The 19,786-nt window shown below is 35.7% G+C and overlaps 1 protein-coding gene across 3 annotated transcripts in view; it reads left to right on the top strand.

Moving 5' to 3' along the window:
* Positions 1–19,786, top strand: part of LOC127933918 (homeodomain-interacting protein kinase 2) — a 93,640-nt gene that overhangs the window by 55,079 nt on the left and 18,775 nt on the right. For all 3 annotated transcript variants that reach the window (XM_052531055.1, XM_052531053.1, XM_052531054.1), the window contains exons 3-5: positions 12,804–12,927; positions 16,619–16,738; positions 17,464–17,550. In XM_052531055.1, the coding sequence (XP_052387015.1) occupies positions 12,804–12,927; positions 16,619–16,738; positions 17,464–17,550 (331 nt within the window). The remainder of the gene's footprint in view (positions 1–12,803; positions 12,928–16,618; positions 16,739–17,463; positions 17,551–19,786) is intronic.

Genomic DNA, 19,786 nt, shown 5'->3' with positions numbered 1-19,786 from the left:
ACGCTCACACTATTAATGAGTATGTTTTCATGACAGAGACTTTCAGTAATAAGGGTAATATGATAATCGTGACTCCATACCGAGGGAAAAAAATCTCACCTGATCATCAGTGTTTTATTCTGATGTCCATGACTAAGCTGGACTACAGCTGGCAGCTGGGAAAGGATCATATAGAGAAATAGAGAGATAGAGAGAGAGAGAGAGAGATGAGGGCAGAGAGGAAATGCAGCTGTGTTCTTGGCACCCCGTTCTGTCCTGGGGTATGAGACAGACTAACTCATTTCCTGTCTCTTTGCCAGGGCGCCCTCATCCACCACCCCGTTCTTCTTCATCTTTTTTGTTTCTCCTCTGCCCATATTCTCAGCATTTCTCTCTCTCTGGTCTCTCCTCTTCCCTCTGTCTCTCTCATTCCTTCATGAGTGCTGGCTTATGTAATTATGTAACAGTGAAAAAGGGTCATTTACATAAAGTCTTTTTTTGTTTTTTTATCTGTTGGTCATTGCATACACGCAGCAGATGGATTTGCTACATCTTGTGCCATGTGCGACACGTTTCTAAGAGTTAAAAACAAGTTAAAAATAGCTCACCTAATGACTCGCAGCATAACAGATCAATGTCATTTTAAAAATGACAGACCAATCAGATGGATCTGGGGGCGGGATTAGATTCTAAAGTGTTTATATTAACTTTTTCTCACAAGATTAGGTCCAATGTGTGTGTATGTGTATGTGTATGTGTATGTATATATATATATATATATATATATATATATATATATATATATATATATATATATACACACAACAACAACAAAAATAGCAACTTGAATAAAAAATGTTTAAAAGGAATAATGAAAAGAAAATCTGTTTTAATATTATTTTGTTATATTTTAATCATATTTTTATTATATTTTTTTTCTATTTGATTCTATTTCTTTTATTTTACAGTAATGATATTACAATACAATACAGAGTCTCATGCATTTATATTTGCAACTCAGTTTGTAATTTTGGTGTCTTCTGTCTACTTATGTGAATAACTATGAATGTTTTTTTATTTTTAAATAAAATAAGAAAACCTTATTTATTGTAATGATACCTTTGCTTTATACTTTACAGTAATATTTAAATTTATATTAACATTTCTTATTTTTTGTTTTATTTTATGATACAATAGTAATATTGTAGTTTATATTAGCAACTCAGTAATTCTGTTTCCTTCTGTCTACCTATATGAATGACTCCTAGAATAAGCTCTTTTTATTTGTTAATTTTGCTAAAAATCGAAAATCTTATTTAATTTTTACAATATATTTTAATGATATTTAAATATTACATTTTTATGTTATATATGTTTTTTATATTATAATTCTTATTTATATATTTATTGTTTTATTTTTAAATAAAGTAGTAATATTACCAAAAAGAAATCTCAAGAGTTTCTGTTTTGCAATTCTTTTATCTTCCATCTACCTTTTTTTAAACTCAAGATTGCGTCCCGTTTGAACAGCCCTTGAGATTTTAACTTTATAGACTAATCTCCTCATCTTCCCAAGACATTCATTGTTCTCTCCATCCAGCACGGCTCATTGTTATTAAGTTTGTCTTGCTTTGTCATATCTCTCAAGAATTGTGTGTGTGTGTGTTTTTAGGTGTTGTCTTGACCTGGCTAGACTCATTTGGTGTGTTTAGATAAGACGTCACCCTTGTTCCTGGAACAGCTGGAAATATCACGAATCATCTTTTGACTTATCATCTCTGACCCTATCCTGTCATCTGATTGGCTATGATCAGTGTGTATGCTTATATGAGAGTGAACAGATGCTAAGAGCTGGATCCTTTGCATTGGGGTATCTTTTTCCCTTTTTTTTTTTTTTACTTTCACACTGGATTTTGTTGTATCATTAAAAATGAATAACTTATTTTACGGTCGCTGCAAATAAGGTAGCTGCAACACTTGCAATTTAATTTATTCTTTTTGAAGACATTTAACATTTTTTAGACCTGCATGTCATGCCATGTCAATCAAATTTGGCTGCAGAATGGATGGTGTACATGTCTATATACTTTAAATTAAAATGATTCCATTGGCTTCAGTGTGTGCACAAAATATGCATTACACAGAAGTATTTTTTTGAAAACTTATTTCCAATTTTTTCCTTATTTAAATATTTGTTTAAAATATTATAAAATATTTTAATATTGTGTATGATATTTTTTAGATTGTTTTATTTGTATTTATTTTTACTATTGTATAATTATTTTACTTTATTTTTATTTATTTATTTATTTACAATAAGTTTGATATTTAATTTCATCAAAAGCAGAATATCTAATATTTTGTTTTTCATTTGTTTGTTTACTATTTTTATATTTTTTTATAATTGTATTGATATTTTATTATTTTTATTTAATAAGTAATACTGATTTTCACCGAAAATAGAACATTTTATATATTCATATTATTTTTATTTTGTTGTGATTTTATAGTTCTATTAATTTATTTTTTTAACTAATTTTTTTTTTCGTTTTACAGTAAAAGTTATATTTTCTTTAATTTTACCAAAAACATTTTTTATTTATTTATTCTTTCTTTTACAGCACAATAGTAATATTACAACAGTCATACTTTGGAACAGTTTGTGAACCTTATAATGACCTGCAGATAAAATTTAAATGGGAATTAATACCCATTGTTTTCATGAAACCCTGACTAAATAAACACCTGAAATATAGCAAAGTAGTTGTTCGACGATGTGCCATATCACCAGTGAAGTAAACCACAGAGAATGTTCGCTTCCAAAATGCTAGTTGATCCGACACCCTCGTGTTTATTCGTTTATTTTAATAAACATTGTTCTTTGTCCAGTGCGTTTTAAAGAGAGAGGTTACACTTCGCTGTAGACACAGCTGGTGCAGCAGTAGCTTTTAACACACGCCAGCTGACTTCCACGGAAGCGTCTACCTCGCGCTGTCGCCCTGGAGAGGCCGCACTCCGCGAGCCTTTGTTATTGCACGTTTTGTCCGCGAGACGTTTATTTCCCCGAGGCCGTGGAGGTGTATCCGTACAGAGTTGACACCTGGTTTGTTCTCTCCACAAATCTCTAAATTAGAGCTGTCACATGCCTGTCTGTATCACGTCATAGCTATGAGACTGTCTACGCAGGGCCCTTGTTAAGAATGATAGGCGATTTGTCACAGTTTTAATGCCTTTTCTTTATAGTCTCCATTCCAGAGCGGCTTGGCATGTCTGGTTTGTCATTACTTGCTCAAGGACGGTTGATGCCGTTATCAGTGCCATTAGAGGGATATCGGCTGCTTTATACTGTCGTTTTTCTTCAATGTTTACCTGATAAACGAATCTTTCCAGGTGTTTAGTGCCCTGCAGTGTGAGAGCAAAGGCCAGTCACGTTACATGACTGCCTGACACACACACACACACACACACACACACACACACACACAGCAGGAGAGGGTGTGTCTGAACTGTGTGAGTCAGACAGTGTCCTAATCATAAATCACAGCCAATCAGAAAAATCTGTACAGATGACTTTCACATCTGTGGGCGTGGCTAATTATAATTCAAATTAACACTCATGAATTGAAAAGGAGTATTCGCTAAGCCCTAAAATGTTTCTGACCTAATTTAGTAAGGGTTGCTGCCAATTTTCTCGGAGCATTTGCTCTTTGCTTATGTAAGTACAGAATGTTTTAATGGTTTAAAATTATATAAAATTATGGTTAAACATTAAACTGTGTCTGCCCTCATCCCAAATGAACATGTATACTAAAAGCATGATCACCTATTTTACTTTAAGGTAAATTATTGTTAATTTAACAATTATTTTTACACCGTATCAAGTCATTGAAATTTTTAACCAAAGTGTTTAAAGCATGATAAAAATGTATTAGAAATTTAAAAGCTCACTTACAGAAATTTAAACTTGAATTCATAGTTGAAGTTTGCATTCACATTACCGCATATTTAAAAAAGAAACACACACACACACACACACACATCGGGTCTTTTGTATGTTATGTTCTTCAAATAATTCAGAAAAAAATGTTGCATGTTTTTCACTGAAATATTAAGCAGCAAAAACAGCATTATTAATAATTAAGCACTGATAATAATTGAGCAACAAATCTGCATATAAAAAAGAATGAATTCTCAATTATTGTGACACTGAAGATTGGAGTGATGGCTGCTGAAAATGTAAAATATATTAAAATGCATTAGCTTTAAAATAAATAGTATCTAAAAATGCTTTGCAATGTCAAAATTAAATAATTCCAACCCACATAGGAATAATGTCCAATACACATTCCCTTTTACTGAAAATTTCCAGTTCTGAGTCAGCAGCAGTAAGGGAATTAATGGTCAATTCCTAAATTCAGATTTTTTCACACCTAAAAATTGTCATGTGTTAGCCAGACATCATCTTTGCTGTACACACTTCACGTTGTGTATGGTTTTTATTGTCTGTTTGCATGTACATGTGAGGTGGCCTGATGCATCTTGGCTTTATCCCCAAAGAGACAGATGTGCAAATGCATTATGTGTGTACACATTATCTCTCTCTCTCTCTCTCTCTCTCTCTCTGGTCTAAATCATGATAATGCATCTGAAGCTCACAGTATCTGATCCTAGAACTGTGCTTACTGTCTATTGCTGTCCATTATTAAACAGTTAAACACTCTTCTCCAGGTCTGCATTCAGCTTGACTATTTATTTTTATCTTGCTGTTAGTGTGAAGCATTAAATAAGGTTATCACCATCATTTGTTATGGATTTGTAGGCAAGGCAAAATCACTCTAATTGTTTTTCATATTTAGAAAATGCTTGAGAAATGTGTTACTATAAATATTACAATTAGTGATATTGACAATAAAAAAGCTATTCTGTTTCTATGTAGAACAGCATAGCAACAACATGGGAACCACCCAGAACAATCTAGTGACTAAAAAACACTTTAAACACCTTGTCAAGTCCACAACACACCAGCTGTGTGTGTTCTAACATCTGGTGTTCCGTTGAACAATTGCACCCCCGCCAGAAGAGGACAAAGGCTGATTCCACCCCCTCCTTTAATTGAGGTTAGATGATGAAACGAAAAGGAGTCATTTAGTTCTGTGTATTGAGGAATGAAACAATAGGGTATTGTTCGAGAGAGGTGATCAGACTCGACTGCAGGTCACGGTGGTCTGTATGGGGTGAAGTTAATCACCTGTCTGACAGAACGTTAATGAAGAGATCCCCCTCTGTTCTTTTCAGCCTGTGAGAAAGACACAAGGTCAGAGGTGCTATTCACAGATAGTGTTGGATTTACACATCAGACATGTTTGACTGATGAACAAATCATTCTTTTGAACTGCTTCTCTATAATGATTTCGGTCAGAAAATGTGACTTCTATATTCTATAGACATGTTTTATATTAAAGAACCACAAAAGAAGCCCATTCAGCTACAATTTTCTGTATGTATATATATATATATATATATATATATATATATATATATATATACACTGTATACACACACACACACACACACAAATATATATATATGCCCCTTATTATAACCAAGAATACATTTATTTGATCAGAAAACCAATACAATAAATTGATAGTGGCAGTGAAGATATTTGTTACAAAATGTTTCTATATCATCAAATTGCCACTCTTTTGAACTTTCTATAATAATTGATAATAACTGGACCCCAAAGTCATCACATTAAAATGAATTCTGAAGGATCATGGGACGCAACTGGAGTACAAAATTCAGCTTTGCCGTCACATAAAGTTATTTTAAATTGCAATAATATTATTTTTTTGAATTATTTGGAGTATAATAGAATATTCAGCTGTGGGCGGGTCTTAATTGTGCTCAGCAGGATTTGATTGGATCGTGAAAAGTGGGCTCTACATACCAGAACAGTAACAGATGGCTTGAGGAGATTGGATTATGAAGACAAATATTTTTGCTAAGAAATAGCATGCACTGATGATTTGTGCACAGTAAGAATGTGTATATAGAAAGTAAACAATGTCATATTTTATGTATTTATGTTTTTTACTCAAAAACAAAATGAATGCATTAGAATCGCTGAAATGAATCAGATAAGTCCCAATGCTAGTGTTTATAGCATGGGTGCTTTGAACCTTGCATTCTGGCCCTTTTTACGCATTTTCCCGGCTTATGACAGAAAGATCTTCTATTCCATTTATATTATTAATTACAATGCCTCTTATCACCCCCATGTGTGTGAGGTGGAGAGAGATAGCGTGAGATATTGTGTTTGTGTGAAGGCAGAAGAATGCAGCATGGCTAATTGAGTTTGGCCGTTTGCGGTGTAACGTATCTCCAGGCAGATTAAGTGCTCAGTCCTGAGGAGCACAATAAATGCAAACACACACAGCCCCGTCTCTCTCTCTCTTTCATTCCCCGCTGCTGCCTGTCTGTCAGTCAGACTCTTCCGCTCTCCGTCTTTGTGAAGAGCAGAATTTTCTATCTGACATAGAGGATCAGGAAGAAATGACTCTGATTTGGCCAGAGCTTTTAGTGTAAATATTTCAGAGCTGTACTGGATGACACCTTTCTTGAATCCCAACACACAAAAAGACTCTGTTTTCCAAATTGCATGCAATGCTCTAAAAGTATGTTCTTCACTAGTAATGGTAAAGTTCATATTTTTCACTGCATAGCTGGGACTAATGCTTTATTGAAGTCATTGCAGAATTATATCACAGAGTTAAAATCACATTTTCAAAAGTTTGTGATGTTGAAGTTGTTGTTGTTGTTGTTGTTGTTTTTTTTTAAGAAGTCTTTCATGTTAATAAGGTAATAAAATATAGAGTAAAACAGCAATATAGTTTTCAGAAAAAAAAAAAAAATGTAAGTACAATGTAAATGTACGTGCAACTTTTTTCTCTCACGGTCCTGGTAAGGTATTGTGGCTAAAATTTCGCCCAGTTAAGTATGTAAAAATACGGTATATGCTATTTTCAACAATTGTATGATTTGAGATGCAGCAGTCCTAATTTCTGCACACTGTAGGATGGATAATATGTTAATTTTGGATTCCGACACAGTCACAGGACATCACCCGCCACCTGTTCTCGTGAGGCAGAACTTGGCCACACAATATCTGTCCTGCACTATCTGATTAGACGTGTGGAGGTGTGACTGCTGGACTGTAGAGGAGGTGGAAGACAGATGGAGGTGTGATGGAGGGGGGTAGCACATTACTGATTTATCTGCTCGGTGTAGGTGAGCGTCTCTCCTTCTCTTTGTCTCAGAAGCAGAAAAAGAAAGCTCAGCCTTGTGTTTCCCAGAGGCAGTGGGCTGAGACGGAGGCTGTGGGGGAGAGTGTGGTGTGTGTGTGTGTGTGTGTGTGTGTGTGTGTGTGTGGGCTCAGAACTGCAGCCACGGGCAGAAACACCTTTCAGATGCCTCCATGTGTTCTGCTGCTCTGTGATAGGACTCTGTTTTAGTGCAGCAAGGGATTTGTGTTAGTGATAGACAGATATGTATCAGCCAGGCGCATTAACTGGCCTGTTTGGCCATTTTTGGCTGATATAGTCTCACTGTTTGGCTGATTTTCACAAGTAGCCATGCCAAGGTATTTTTTTTGTCTTTTTTCTTTTCTTTTTTTTTTTTTGTTAAAATCTGCAGACGGCCTTGTGAATGGATAAAGAAAAAAAAAATGTTTTAGAATTTTTTGGGGAGCTTTTTTTGAGTTTTTAATGGTTGATTAGGATATCTAAGACAGGCTGGCCAATTATCAGTATAGTTATTGGCCAATAAAATTGCTTATTTATTATTATTACTACATTGAGATACATAATGTGGTTGATATGGACTTTACAAAGATAATCATGATTAATCATAGAAAAATCTAGTGTTTCTTTGATCAAAAATACAGTAAAAACAATGATATTGTGAAATACCATTAAAATTTCTAATGGCTTTTCAAATTTTTTATTTATTTACATTAAAGCAGAATTTTCAGTTACCAATTACCATTACTCCATTCTTCAGTGTCATATGATTCTTCAGAAATCATTATAATACACAGATTCAGTGCTCAATAAATATTTCTTTCGATTGACATTTTTGTTTTGTATTTTTTGATAGTTTAAAAGAAAGGTAACGCTATAAATGCCATTACATTCTCTTTTGATCAAATGAATGTATACAATTATTTATGAATATATATATATATATATATATATATATATATATATATATATATATATAAATAGCACGTCGTATTTGTGTCACTATGACGCTATTTTTGAAGTTCAATCCATGTCGCTATTGTATGATGCACTTTGTTCCAGACAACGCACACAGACACAAACAAACAAACACAGAATAATTTATTCTGCGGATAAAATGACTGTTTGAATCTCGGGTGTGTGTCTGAGAAAGTTGTGGGTAGAGAGTTCCACTTGTTGCGCATTTCACTTGGGGCCCGACTGCAAATGTGAGAGCATCCGTCAGGACACTCATTCTGTGGACCTTTTCCTCGAGCAAAAAGCTTTCGACGTGACCCACATGCTTACACAAGCTTCTTAAAAGAGCGCTGGAGTGAGAGAGATAGAATGGCAATGAGACAGTGGGCAGAAGAGGAGAGTGAAAGAGTTGAGGGCTCAAGGCTGATGCAGCACCCTGTGGACTCTTAGAGAGGGGAGAGAGGGGCTGGGGTCACTCAGGTGGGACGCAACTCTCTCATTTCCCCTCTCTCGATTTCAGTTTTCAATTTCAAAATGCTTTTTGGCATGATTGTTTTACACACAGTATTTCACACAGAATCAATAAAAGAAGCAAGAACTATTAGAGTTAATATTTAATATAAAAAATTATTCAATCAAATTATAAAATAAAATATATAATTTGAGTTTCCTATACATTTGAATCTAATAAATAATACTTTAATTATATATTCATAAATAATATATATATATTCATAAATAATTGTATACACAAAATACATTATTTTAATACATAAAGTTTTTATAGAAAATTGATAAAAACAATTTTTGGCTCATTATGGGAATTTTTAAGTTTTGTTAAATATTTTTTCTATTTGGATATTTTTTGTTTAGTAGTATTATCTTATAGCAATATAGCATAAAAGTTTCAAATTCAAACAAGTCCTTATTTTGCTGTGTCATGCAAGACAAGAGTGAGCTCTCACTAATGTGACTATACCAACGAAATGTACAGAGAGAGTCATCATTTCGCCTTTTCTCCCCCTCACTCCCTCATTCTCCACTTTCTGTCTTGGGAATGCTAATGATGGAAGTAAAAGGAGAGTGACAGCGTTGTCAGCGATTTCCTCTGCATTTTAAAGCGAGCGGGAGAGGGTGAGGTTCACAGGGCCTTGAAATGAAAGAGCACTCCCACAAAACGAGCACAATAAAAGGGAGGACTGTTTTCAAGGTTGTGAAATGACCCCACACTCCACCTCCATGAGGATGAACTATAAACCTCTTGCTTCCCTCATTCTCTTGTTCTCACACTCCTGGACTGTTTGTTTTGTCTCCGTCATTTACCTCTCTCTCTCTCTCTCTCTCTCTCTCTCTTTGTCCGTGCCTCTCTTTCGGTCACTCCAACTCTTATTTTCATTCTTTCGCGCTCACGCTCCATCTCTCTTTGCTTCACCCCCAGTCGCAGGTGTGCGGTAGATGTCTAAATGCCCCCCTCGGTGAGCCCGCCTCACACAATGTTTATTAAAATGGCACGCCGGAAACTTTGTAGCTTCCTCTGCTTTCTCCTTCAAAATTATTATTGTTGCTGAAAATCATTTTCTTCATTGCCCCTTATTTATCGTTTTTTTATGACCATATTAGTATTGATTATCGTGCTCCCAGCATCATTTAAAATGCTTTGTCTTAGACTATATGTTTTATATAATGACTACTAATTTACCACTGTCCCATGTTTGTCTACATAGCTGTTATGGTTTCATGACTTGCATATCAGTCTATGGTCTCTTTCTTCTCACATATTTATTTAATTATTTTACATTTTATTTGAAAATACATTCCTATTTTATTTTATTGTTTTACTGTATATATTTAAGCAATATAATGGCACTGCCTTGGTGCATCTAAAAAATCATGGTAATTTTTTTTAAAACCATGTCATGTTTTAAACTACACTACATTTCACTACACATTATGTTTTGATGTTTGATTTCCTTTATATATATATATATATATATATAATTTATTTATCTATTTATTTATTTATTAAATTATATTTTTTATTGCATATTAATAAAATACAAAATACTATAATGGCAGAATGAGACAGGGCATCTGTGTCTGTTGTTATGAGTGGTGGTCCGTGTTGAAGGTCAGCTGTGATCGATGCTTTTTGACGTGCCCACACAGAATGATGTCAGAGCCTCAAATAGCAATTGAGTGAGCATGTGCATGCATATGTGCAATGACTGAGGACTTCAGAAGGAGTACGATTCTTCCATTTGGAACCAAAAAGCATTCTTTCACTGTGTGTGATGACCTTTGCCTGACCTCATATCCACAAAACCATTTGCCCCAGAGCAACCTGGTGATTATTTGCACACTGCAGTGGTTCCGATGGGTGTGAAGATCTTCTGAAAGCAGTACATGTTGCTCCTGTGCTCATCTGCACTATGCTGAGTGGCATTGTGTACAAGAAATGACTCCCACAGCATGGGTGCATCGGGCTTGCCATGCAAATATCAACACCAGGAACGGATGTTTGCACTTTTGTGCATAATGTCACCCATGCATACATGCAAGCTGCGCAATGACATGCATGCAAACACAAACACACCTGCAGGGTCACAGCCTGACAGGTTTTAGGTATGCAAAATGAACCACAAATGAGCTCAAACACTCTCTGTATCACATCTGCATGAATGGGAGCTCGTTTCCGTGTGTGTGGATCTGGAACAGGGCTGTGAATTTCTCACCACAGATTTTTGCATTATGAGCAGACGTTTTATACGTGAGAGAATGTGGATGATATTTAGTGCCGCGTGTGTTTGTGTTTATCACACCCGCCGAAAGTCCTGCATCAGCAGCTGCTGGTCTGTTTTGCATATGGCATTGGAAGAAGGGAGAGAAAAGATTGAAGTGGGATATGCATTTGCATACGTGGCGGCCGTAATGCATCCTCAGTGTCACAGAGCTTCTTTGGGCTGGTAGCGATGTGGTTTATTTGAATGATATCGGGCAGGCAGACCAGCAGGCACAAGGCTTTATGCAATGACATCACTTCAGAAGGGTGATGCCATGCGCTATACACCTTGCACAAAAGCCAATGGGAGATCTAACTGCCAAACTGCGTCTTTTCCTGCCCTTGGGGTGCCTGTCTGAAGTATTTTGTCTCTGTTTTGTTCCAGATGTTTCTTCTTCATTTCCTAAGGGAAAATAGAAATGGAAACAAATGAGATGTCAAATTGTTGGCGAAATATGAAAATAGAGGACTAAAATGAATGTGGAATTGGTAATTTAATGAGAAAAATTCATATTGAAATCTTAGGGATGGATGACATTATTATTTTTTTTTAAATATTGGATATTCATTTTGACATTTGATTAATTGTGTGCATACTCATTTCCTCTATTTTTGCTTTTAGATTTTCTATGCCGACATCTAACTCAAGTTGATCTCTACAAACACTAATTATTTAATAACATGGTCCAGCTACGAAATTTTTCGTACTGTACATTATAGTGTGTGATGCTTAAATAAACTTGTATGTGATTCAAATTTTAAGTGGTTTTTTTTTTTCTTATGTGCTTTTGGCCCTTTTACTAGTTTTTTTTTTTATTGTCTATAAATACTTACTTTAATTTTGGTTAATGATAACAACACTAGATACAGGCTGTTCTTAGAATGTCCAATGCTGTCTTTATAAATAATTACTGTGTTCTACTGACACCCCTAAATCTGAGGCGTCAGTCTATTATCTCTCTCTCTCTCTCTGTCTCTCTCTCTCACTCTCACTCTCACTCACTCACTCTCTCACTCACTCCCTCACTCTCTTTGTCTATTATCTCACTCACTCACTCCCTCACTCACTCACTCTCTCTCTCTCTCTCTCTCTCTCTCTCTCTCTCTCTCTCTCTCTCTCTCTCTCTCTCTCAGTGTGCTGCATTTTTTCCACCTTTAAGGCTTGCTGAAACGTCTCTCCATTCCCAATATCAGTCTCTCTGTTTTTCCACACATGTCCTGCTCTTTTTTTCCCATCCATATGGCATTTATTTGTCTTCAATCCCTCTAACCAAAAGAGTGTCCCTCCGTCTACCCTCAGAATGGTGATTCACATGCAGCACGCAGAGTAATGCCGTGTCACGCACCGTCTCTCTCCTCCCTGCTCACCCGCTGTGTCCGTGGCAACAAAATGCGTTCAGTGTTTGTCTTTATTACTTCAGTTCAGTCAACTTAAATGGGTACAATGAGGTCTTACGGCTGCAGTGTAACGAATGCCAGCTTTGGGCTGAATGGAAGAGGTTGCACATTAACTGGTTTTGGGCCAGAACATCTCTGTTTCCTTTTGGCCCTCTGTGGTGAAGGGCAGTGCAAATGCTCCATAACTGTGCACTTAACCAGACTTTTGTAAATTGGAGTAATTGAAATAATTTACTATTTTAAGAAATTGGGATAATGTAGTGTATGTAGTGGGATAATGTATACTGTAGACAACTGGTCCCTATATCGAAATAAAATCTTTTAAAACTGTATTTGTTCTGCTGTAACTCTATTTTTAACGTTCATCCTCTGGTTTTGTGTTTGTTCAGAGCTCCAGAGATCATCTTGGGTCTGCCGTTCTGTGAGGCCATAGACATGTGGTCCCTGGGTTGTGTCATTGCTGAGCTGTTTCTGGGCTGGCCGCTCTACCCCGGAGCATCTGAGTATGACCAGGTAAGACCTGTTTAATTCTTAAATGGATTATAATGGAAACAGAATAGAGCTGGAGATGAAGTCATCCAAGGTTTCATACATGTGCTGATATTAGGTTTCCACCGTTAGTGCATTTGAGGGTATTTGTTGTACTCTACCATGGCTGTTCCCAAGCGGCTGTTACCAAGGATGGATTGGGACACCTGGGGAACCAGGCTCTGTGGAGACCCTCCCTTAATGCCCTGCACACCATAAGAATAGCATGAAAAACAAGATATATATCTTGTTACTGTATATACATGCAAACTCTTGGGGTCAGTAAGGTTTTATTATTTTATTTATTTTGTATTTTCTAAAGAAATGTATCCGTTAAATTGATTAAAAGTGACGGTGAAGAAATTGATGTTACAAAAGATTTCTATTTCAAATAAATGCTGTTCTTTGGAACATTATATTCATCAAAGAATAATGAAAGAAAAAAAAATATATATATATACATATACAGGTATTGCAGTTTGTGAAGCTGCATAACTGTTTTCAACATTGATATTATTGCCTCTTAAGTTCCAAATAAACTAGGTTCATGTGACACTGAAGACTGAAGTAATGGCTGCTGAAAATTCAGCTTTGCCAACACAGCAATAAATTACATATAAAGAAATATTAAAATAGATTGTAATTAATTGTAATATTTCACAATATTACTGTTTTTTTCCCGTGGTCAATTCCAGCCTTAGTGACCATAAGAGACTTAAGTAAAAAAAAAAATCTTAATGACCCCAAACTACCTGCAAATCTGAAAAGATATATATCTTATATCTTGTTAGTGTGATTTTACATTTAAAAACATTAGAATTTTGTCTTTTTCCACAGTTGGAACTATATATATATATATATATATATATATATATATATATATATATATGCGTTTTTGCCTGTATTTAGGACTGTATAATAACAGGAAACGAAGTGGGAGAGAGAGAGGGGGCGGGTTTGGAAAAGGTGTACGAGCTGGGATTCAAACTTGGGACGCCCATAGCGCAATGGCACTATATGTCATTGTGCTGCACACAAAGGCTGTCAGTGCCGGCTGTAGAGCATAATCTCAACTTTTTCAAATAGCTGATAAAAATCTAACTCATGTAGGCTTTAAAGGGATAGTTCATCCAAAAATGAAAATTTTTGTCATTAATGACTCACCCTCATGTCGTACGGTCTACTGTCCATGTCCAGAAAGGTAAGAAAAACATCATCAAAGCAGTCCATGTGACATCAAAGTATTATTAATGTGATATCAAAGAGTTATCTATCCCTTTCAAGTAATTGTAATTAGAGTTTCCTTTTTGGAAATTACATCTTGCATTTCAGATATAAGATATTAAGCAGCAGTTGTGAGAAATATTCACAAAAGTCACATTTTCAGTATGCACACTTTCTATTTCATTTCAACAGTGACAGCACTGTCCACTTACTGTCACTGGTACACATTCATTCACTGTTTAATATAAATTGTTGCCTTTCAATGACTTGTTTTCAAGTGTCAGACCCCTGGTATTCAGGGGCCCATTGACCCATGCCATAATCCATCCTTTGCTGTTTCCATTTTGTAATTCACTGGTCAGTAATGATACAAGAATGACATTTCCTGAATGATATTCATTTAGTGAAATGAAGCAGTGGAGTCCTGCTTTCTGTGTGTGACATTGTGTATATGTGTGGCCCTGCCGAGAGGGCTCCTTTCTCAGAAAATAGCGGTGTATCCCTGTTTGTGCTTAAGAGAGAGAAAACAATTCTGACTCTTGGCTGGGCCCCTGCTCTCTCAGCTCTCCTGGATCCTGAAGTGCTGTGTGTGTGTCGTATCTCTGACTTTCATCTCTCTCTGGCCCCTCCATAGTTCTGGACACATGCCACAATCTTCCCAATTAGCCCAGATCCTAAGCTATACAGCAGGGCCTTCTCTTAAAAAAAAAAGATTCTGGTTTCATGGAACAGCCCAGGGCCAATTTTCTAGCTCCAAGCAAACCAAACCAGTCTTTAACAAGCTCTTAAACACAGCAAAGAATTTTGCAGATTTGTTTCGCATCATTCCTGTATACTACAGATTAATATAACCCTCGTTTGGTGCATGATGTCTTATGATTGGGAAGCAAGGACTCATGGCATTACACCTCGGCTGCCCCGTTTGCTTTTGATTTTCCCTTAGAAGCAGAACTTGAAGTTATTTGCAGTCTAAATTCTAATTACAGCAAGAATCCTCAATAAGTGAATTGAAAAAAACTGCTACTCTGTTTCACAAGACGGTAAATGAGCCAAACGCGGTCTCTTGAGCAGCTATGAGCTCAGTCTCAGGATACCAGATTGGCCATTTGGAAAAGGCCGTGGAAGAGATTATTATTATTATTATTATTGTGGATTTCTTCGGCTGCCAGGCTCTTGTATTAAGTCTTTCAGGTGTGTGAATGGCATTCTGTGTAATTGCAGCACCCGGACAGACCTGTAAAAAGAGGGTTTGGCAGGGGAAATCAGTCTCATGGTGACAGCATTCATCACAGATGCAGTTTACTCTGCTTCTAATGCTGAAATCTTTCAATTGTGTCATCAGCGTGGCAGCCAAGTGACCGATATGTTTTCAGGCAGACAAAATGTCATGAAGCTCACTGTTGCTTTTCCCAGAAGTCCGTTTACAGTATTGGTCAAGGTTTCTTGCTCCAAAAACAGAATCATTTCATTTTTCTTTACCATTTGCACCCTGATCTTTAGGATTAAACATGCCGTTTTTTGCTACTGTACTTTAAGACTAGAAAAGACCTTGACAATTATTATTATTATTAACAAATATGTATTAAAACGAAATCTGATTATGAGCATTTTAAATAATATAATGTAATAAGTAATATAATTAATCTAATTACAGGTTCGTCATTTTTGGAATCTGATAACATAATCTAAATTGCATGTAATCAGTTAGTACCCAGCACTGATAACTTCATACTTTATTTAAGACTTTGTTGTCAGGCTCCAACATTTCTGTTTTTATAAAACTGCTATCTGAAAATCTGGTCCACTTTTTACATGTTGCATTAAATGTGTTCCTGTAGCTCAACTGGCAGAGCACTGCGATTCCCCGGGAACACATGATATGTAAAAATTGATAGCCTGAATGCACTCTAAGTCGCTTTGGATAAAAGTGTCTGCTAAATGCATAAATTTAATTTTATTATTTTTTAAATGATGTCGCCTTAAACTTGCATACTTTATATTGGATCCAGAAATCACTCTATGCTGTTTACATCCTCTGCTAGTTAAATGTCTTAACTATACAAATAAGCAGGTCAGAGATCTCCAAACTTTAACTTTTTTTGTTATTTATTAATTTATTTATTTTCAATGCATTTCTGTAAAATCAACATGAAATGCAATTTGCAATTTTTTTTACTTCCATTTAAGTAGGATACTTGGCAAGAAAAAAGTCACTTCGACTTGATGTCTTTTGATACTATGACCTGTTTTTGCAACTTAGTTTCATTAAATAGAATTTGCATTGTGACTGTATGCCACCATATAGTATATTAAAACTTTATTTATTAAACCAGCAAGAAAATCCTCTTTTCCTTCCCCCTTTAAGTGTACGGCATCAAATCAGTGAGTATCCAGCACTAAATGTGAGCTGTAAATGATAAATCTCCTATCGCCTGTGTTTGTCTTCCACCAGATCCGGTATATCTCTCAAACGCAGGGCTTGCCAGCAGAGTATCTGTTAAGCGCAGGGACGAAAACAACCAGGTTTTTCAACAGAGACCCCGACTCCACCTATCCTCTATGGAGACTGAAGGTAAACTCCCTCACCCTGTTTCTCTTTCTCACTTCCTTAATTAGTCTCACTTGGTTTGCATATAATAAGCAGCGACAATGTTTTTTCTCTCTCTCTCTCTCTCTCTCTCTCTCTGTCTCATTCCCTCACTCTCTAAACTAAGTTAAATTGATGCATCTACTACACCCTGTAAACACACCAAGAGGCTAATGGGAACTAAATGGGTTTTGTGTGAGAGGACTTGGCAACCAGTGCGACGTGGGATAAATCCCACTTAATGTCCCGATCTCTTTCTCTCTTTCATTCTTCTGTCCCTTTATGCTCTGTTTCGCTCCACATTCCTCCATCCTAACTGGGCCGGTGGCTGGTTGCCCATAGACTATATAGTTTCTCTCTAGATTAACTTTTGGTGAACTTTGCAAAGCTCCACATGGGGAAACGTTGATATTATTGAACCCCATTGCAACTCCAAGCCTGGCCCTTAATGCTTGGGTTTTGGATTGTAGAAATACTCAACCCAGTGTCAAGTACTTCCCAGAGATAAGGTTTTATCTTTCATAGTTCAGGTATCTTAATGGATTTTTCATTTATTTTCCGTTTAAGTGTAAACTTTATCTCAGATTTTCTCCTGAAATAATTTTTAAAGGTAAACAAACTGTTGACTTACAATTAACATGGACAAAGTGGAGGCCTTTTTGCAAGATGGATCAGGAGATTGCTGACAGTATTCCTGTTTGTGTTTGCAGACACCTGAAGACCATGAGGCAGAGACGGGGATCAAATCGAAAGAAGCTCGCAAGTACATCTTCAACTGCCTGGATGATATGGCACAGGTTAGGAGTATTGTAGCTTTGTTCGTACCAGAAAACACGCTTCAGCTTCAACAGGAGCAGAAATCTGGCTCATGGCTAATAATAACCTCCCTCACCCTCAAAAATGTTTTGTCTCTGTGTGGCAAGTTTCCAGTAATACTCATACCTCTGTTGCACAGAAAACGTTGATGTTATGTAACTTGGGACATGACTTAAAAGCACAATGGTGCATGGGAACTTCATTTCCCTTGGAGCTATTCAGTGATAAGACACATGACTTACCGTATGAACTTTGCTTTCTGCGAGTTAATGAAATCAGCACGCCTCATCACCGGCCGGTCGTCAGATGTCTGGACAGGCCGGGTCATGTTTTTGCCAACAGTGACGCAAACCTCAATTTGGATTTTTCCCATAAGAACTGACTCCATCTCAGTTCATCAGATAAAAACGGCTAATCTAATTCACAGCAAGTTCTGATGAATTCATGGAAATATGCTTATGCTTGGATACACTTAATCTATAATCTATCCTTGTTCATGTTATTCACAACACTCAGTTGAACAAGAATGACTTCAGAGCCTCATTTCTGAAGTCAGTTATGATCTAAGTACTGACTTGCACTGTAGTCCAGTTTACAGCACTGGGCTAGTACACTTACTGTAGTACAGTACTGTACAGTGAAGGAAATTTCAGTAAATACATCCTCATACCACCATGCTGTTGTAAGACCTCATAAACATAAAAGGATGAAAAATAAAGTATATTTTCAAGTGTCTTTGATAAGCTGGAAGTTATTAGGCATACTCAAAAAACATAAAAAAAAATATAAGCTAAAGTAATACCTTATTAATAATACAAATGATAATAAATAATAAAATGCATTTCATCAATAAATAAATTATTCCAATTATTAATTGATAAATACTACTACATTTATTGAGTATGATTATCGTTGTTGTTATTAATTATAGAAAAATAAACGATGATAAAATAAAACAAACACATGAAATGAAACCAATTCAAGTGAAAATAAACAAACTAATAGTAGTAATATTAGTGCAAATTATAAAATTATTATTATACTAAATTATTATACAAAATTGGCCATTAACAAGCAAAGAGGAAATGTTTCTTTCATAATAAATCATAATAAAATAAAAAAAATGATTTGAAATCAAACAAAATAATGATTGTATCATTGTTAATCATTTAATATATAATAATAATTGTTGTTGTTGTTCATTATACAAAAATATAAATTAGCAAACAAACAATTTAAGGTGGTCTTTATTTTTATTTATTTTTTACATTTAATAAGTCACCTTCACTCAACAGTTTATATTTTAGAGGCTACAGACTTTAGAACGTGTGTGTGTGTACGCGTGTGTACGTGTACATTTGTTTTTCTATACTGTTGGGGACTTAATCCTGAAAACACACCAACTCATGGGGACTTGTGTCATGGGTACAGATGCTTGTAAATCATACAGAATTAGTTTTTTTGAGATTGTAAACACTTGAGTATTCAGCTAATTAAAATATAACATTCAGATGTGAAATGGAGCGCAAGAATGATTGTTTTTGGTTTCATCATCTTCAAGATAGTTCACAGTTCATCTTCAAGTGTGCATGCATAACTGTTTCTATGAGATTTATGTATGATAGCGATGCTGCAGTTTATATTCTACATCCTGAATTATTATTTTTTCCTCTCGTGTCAAAGATAATTTCTTTATCATGCAGCAGGGTAATGGAAAACAGAGAGTCAGAGAGACAGAGCAGGACTAAAATAGCATAAAAAAAGGGCTGTGATTTGCACTGGTGACTGTTGGTTTGATAGCTTGGGTAAGTTATGCCACAGATAAACAGCATGTACCCCCCCCCCCCCCCAAAAAAAAAGCTCTGCTGTTTTAATATGATTTTTTATATTTAATAATATGTTTGTTTGTTTGTTTAAATATAAAGGTCACATTAAAACTTTTAGCCCTTTTTAAAAAAAAAAAATAAGGTGAAACTAAATTATACATCGATATATAAATAAATAAAATGTAGATTTTGTTTATTTTCACATTCTCAGACAGATGGGAATATCTGGCCTGGCATCCGAAGCATTCCTAAGTGAATATCTGTAAATGTGAGGGCAAATATTTGGGAATATCAGAAAGGTTACCGCTGCCCTCTGAGAACACACACACTTTTTGACTGACAGACCTGTGTATATTAATAGAGTTGTACATGTCAAGCACTGCGGGAGATA

The sequence above is a fragment of the Carassius gibelio genome, chromosome A18 (genome assembly GCF_023724105.1).
Source record: "Carassius gibelio isolate Cgi1373 ecotype wild population from Czech Republic chromosome A18, carGib1.2-hapl.c, whole genome shotgun sequence".
NCBI classification, from domain to species: Eukaryota; Metazoa; Chordata; class Actinopteri; order Cypriniformes; family Cyprinidae; genus Carassius; species Carassius gibelio.
The sequence above is the reverse complement of the archived record's forward strand: the minus strand, read 5'-3'. Positions and strand labels throughout refer to the sequence as shown.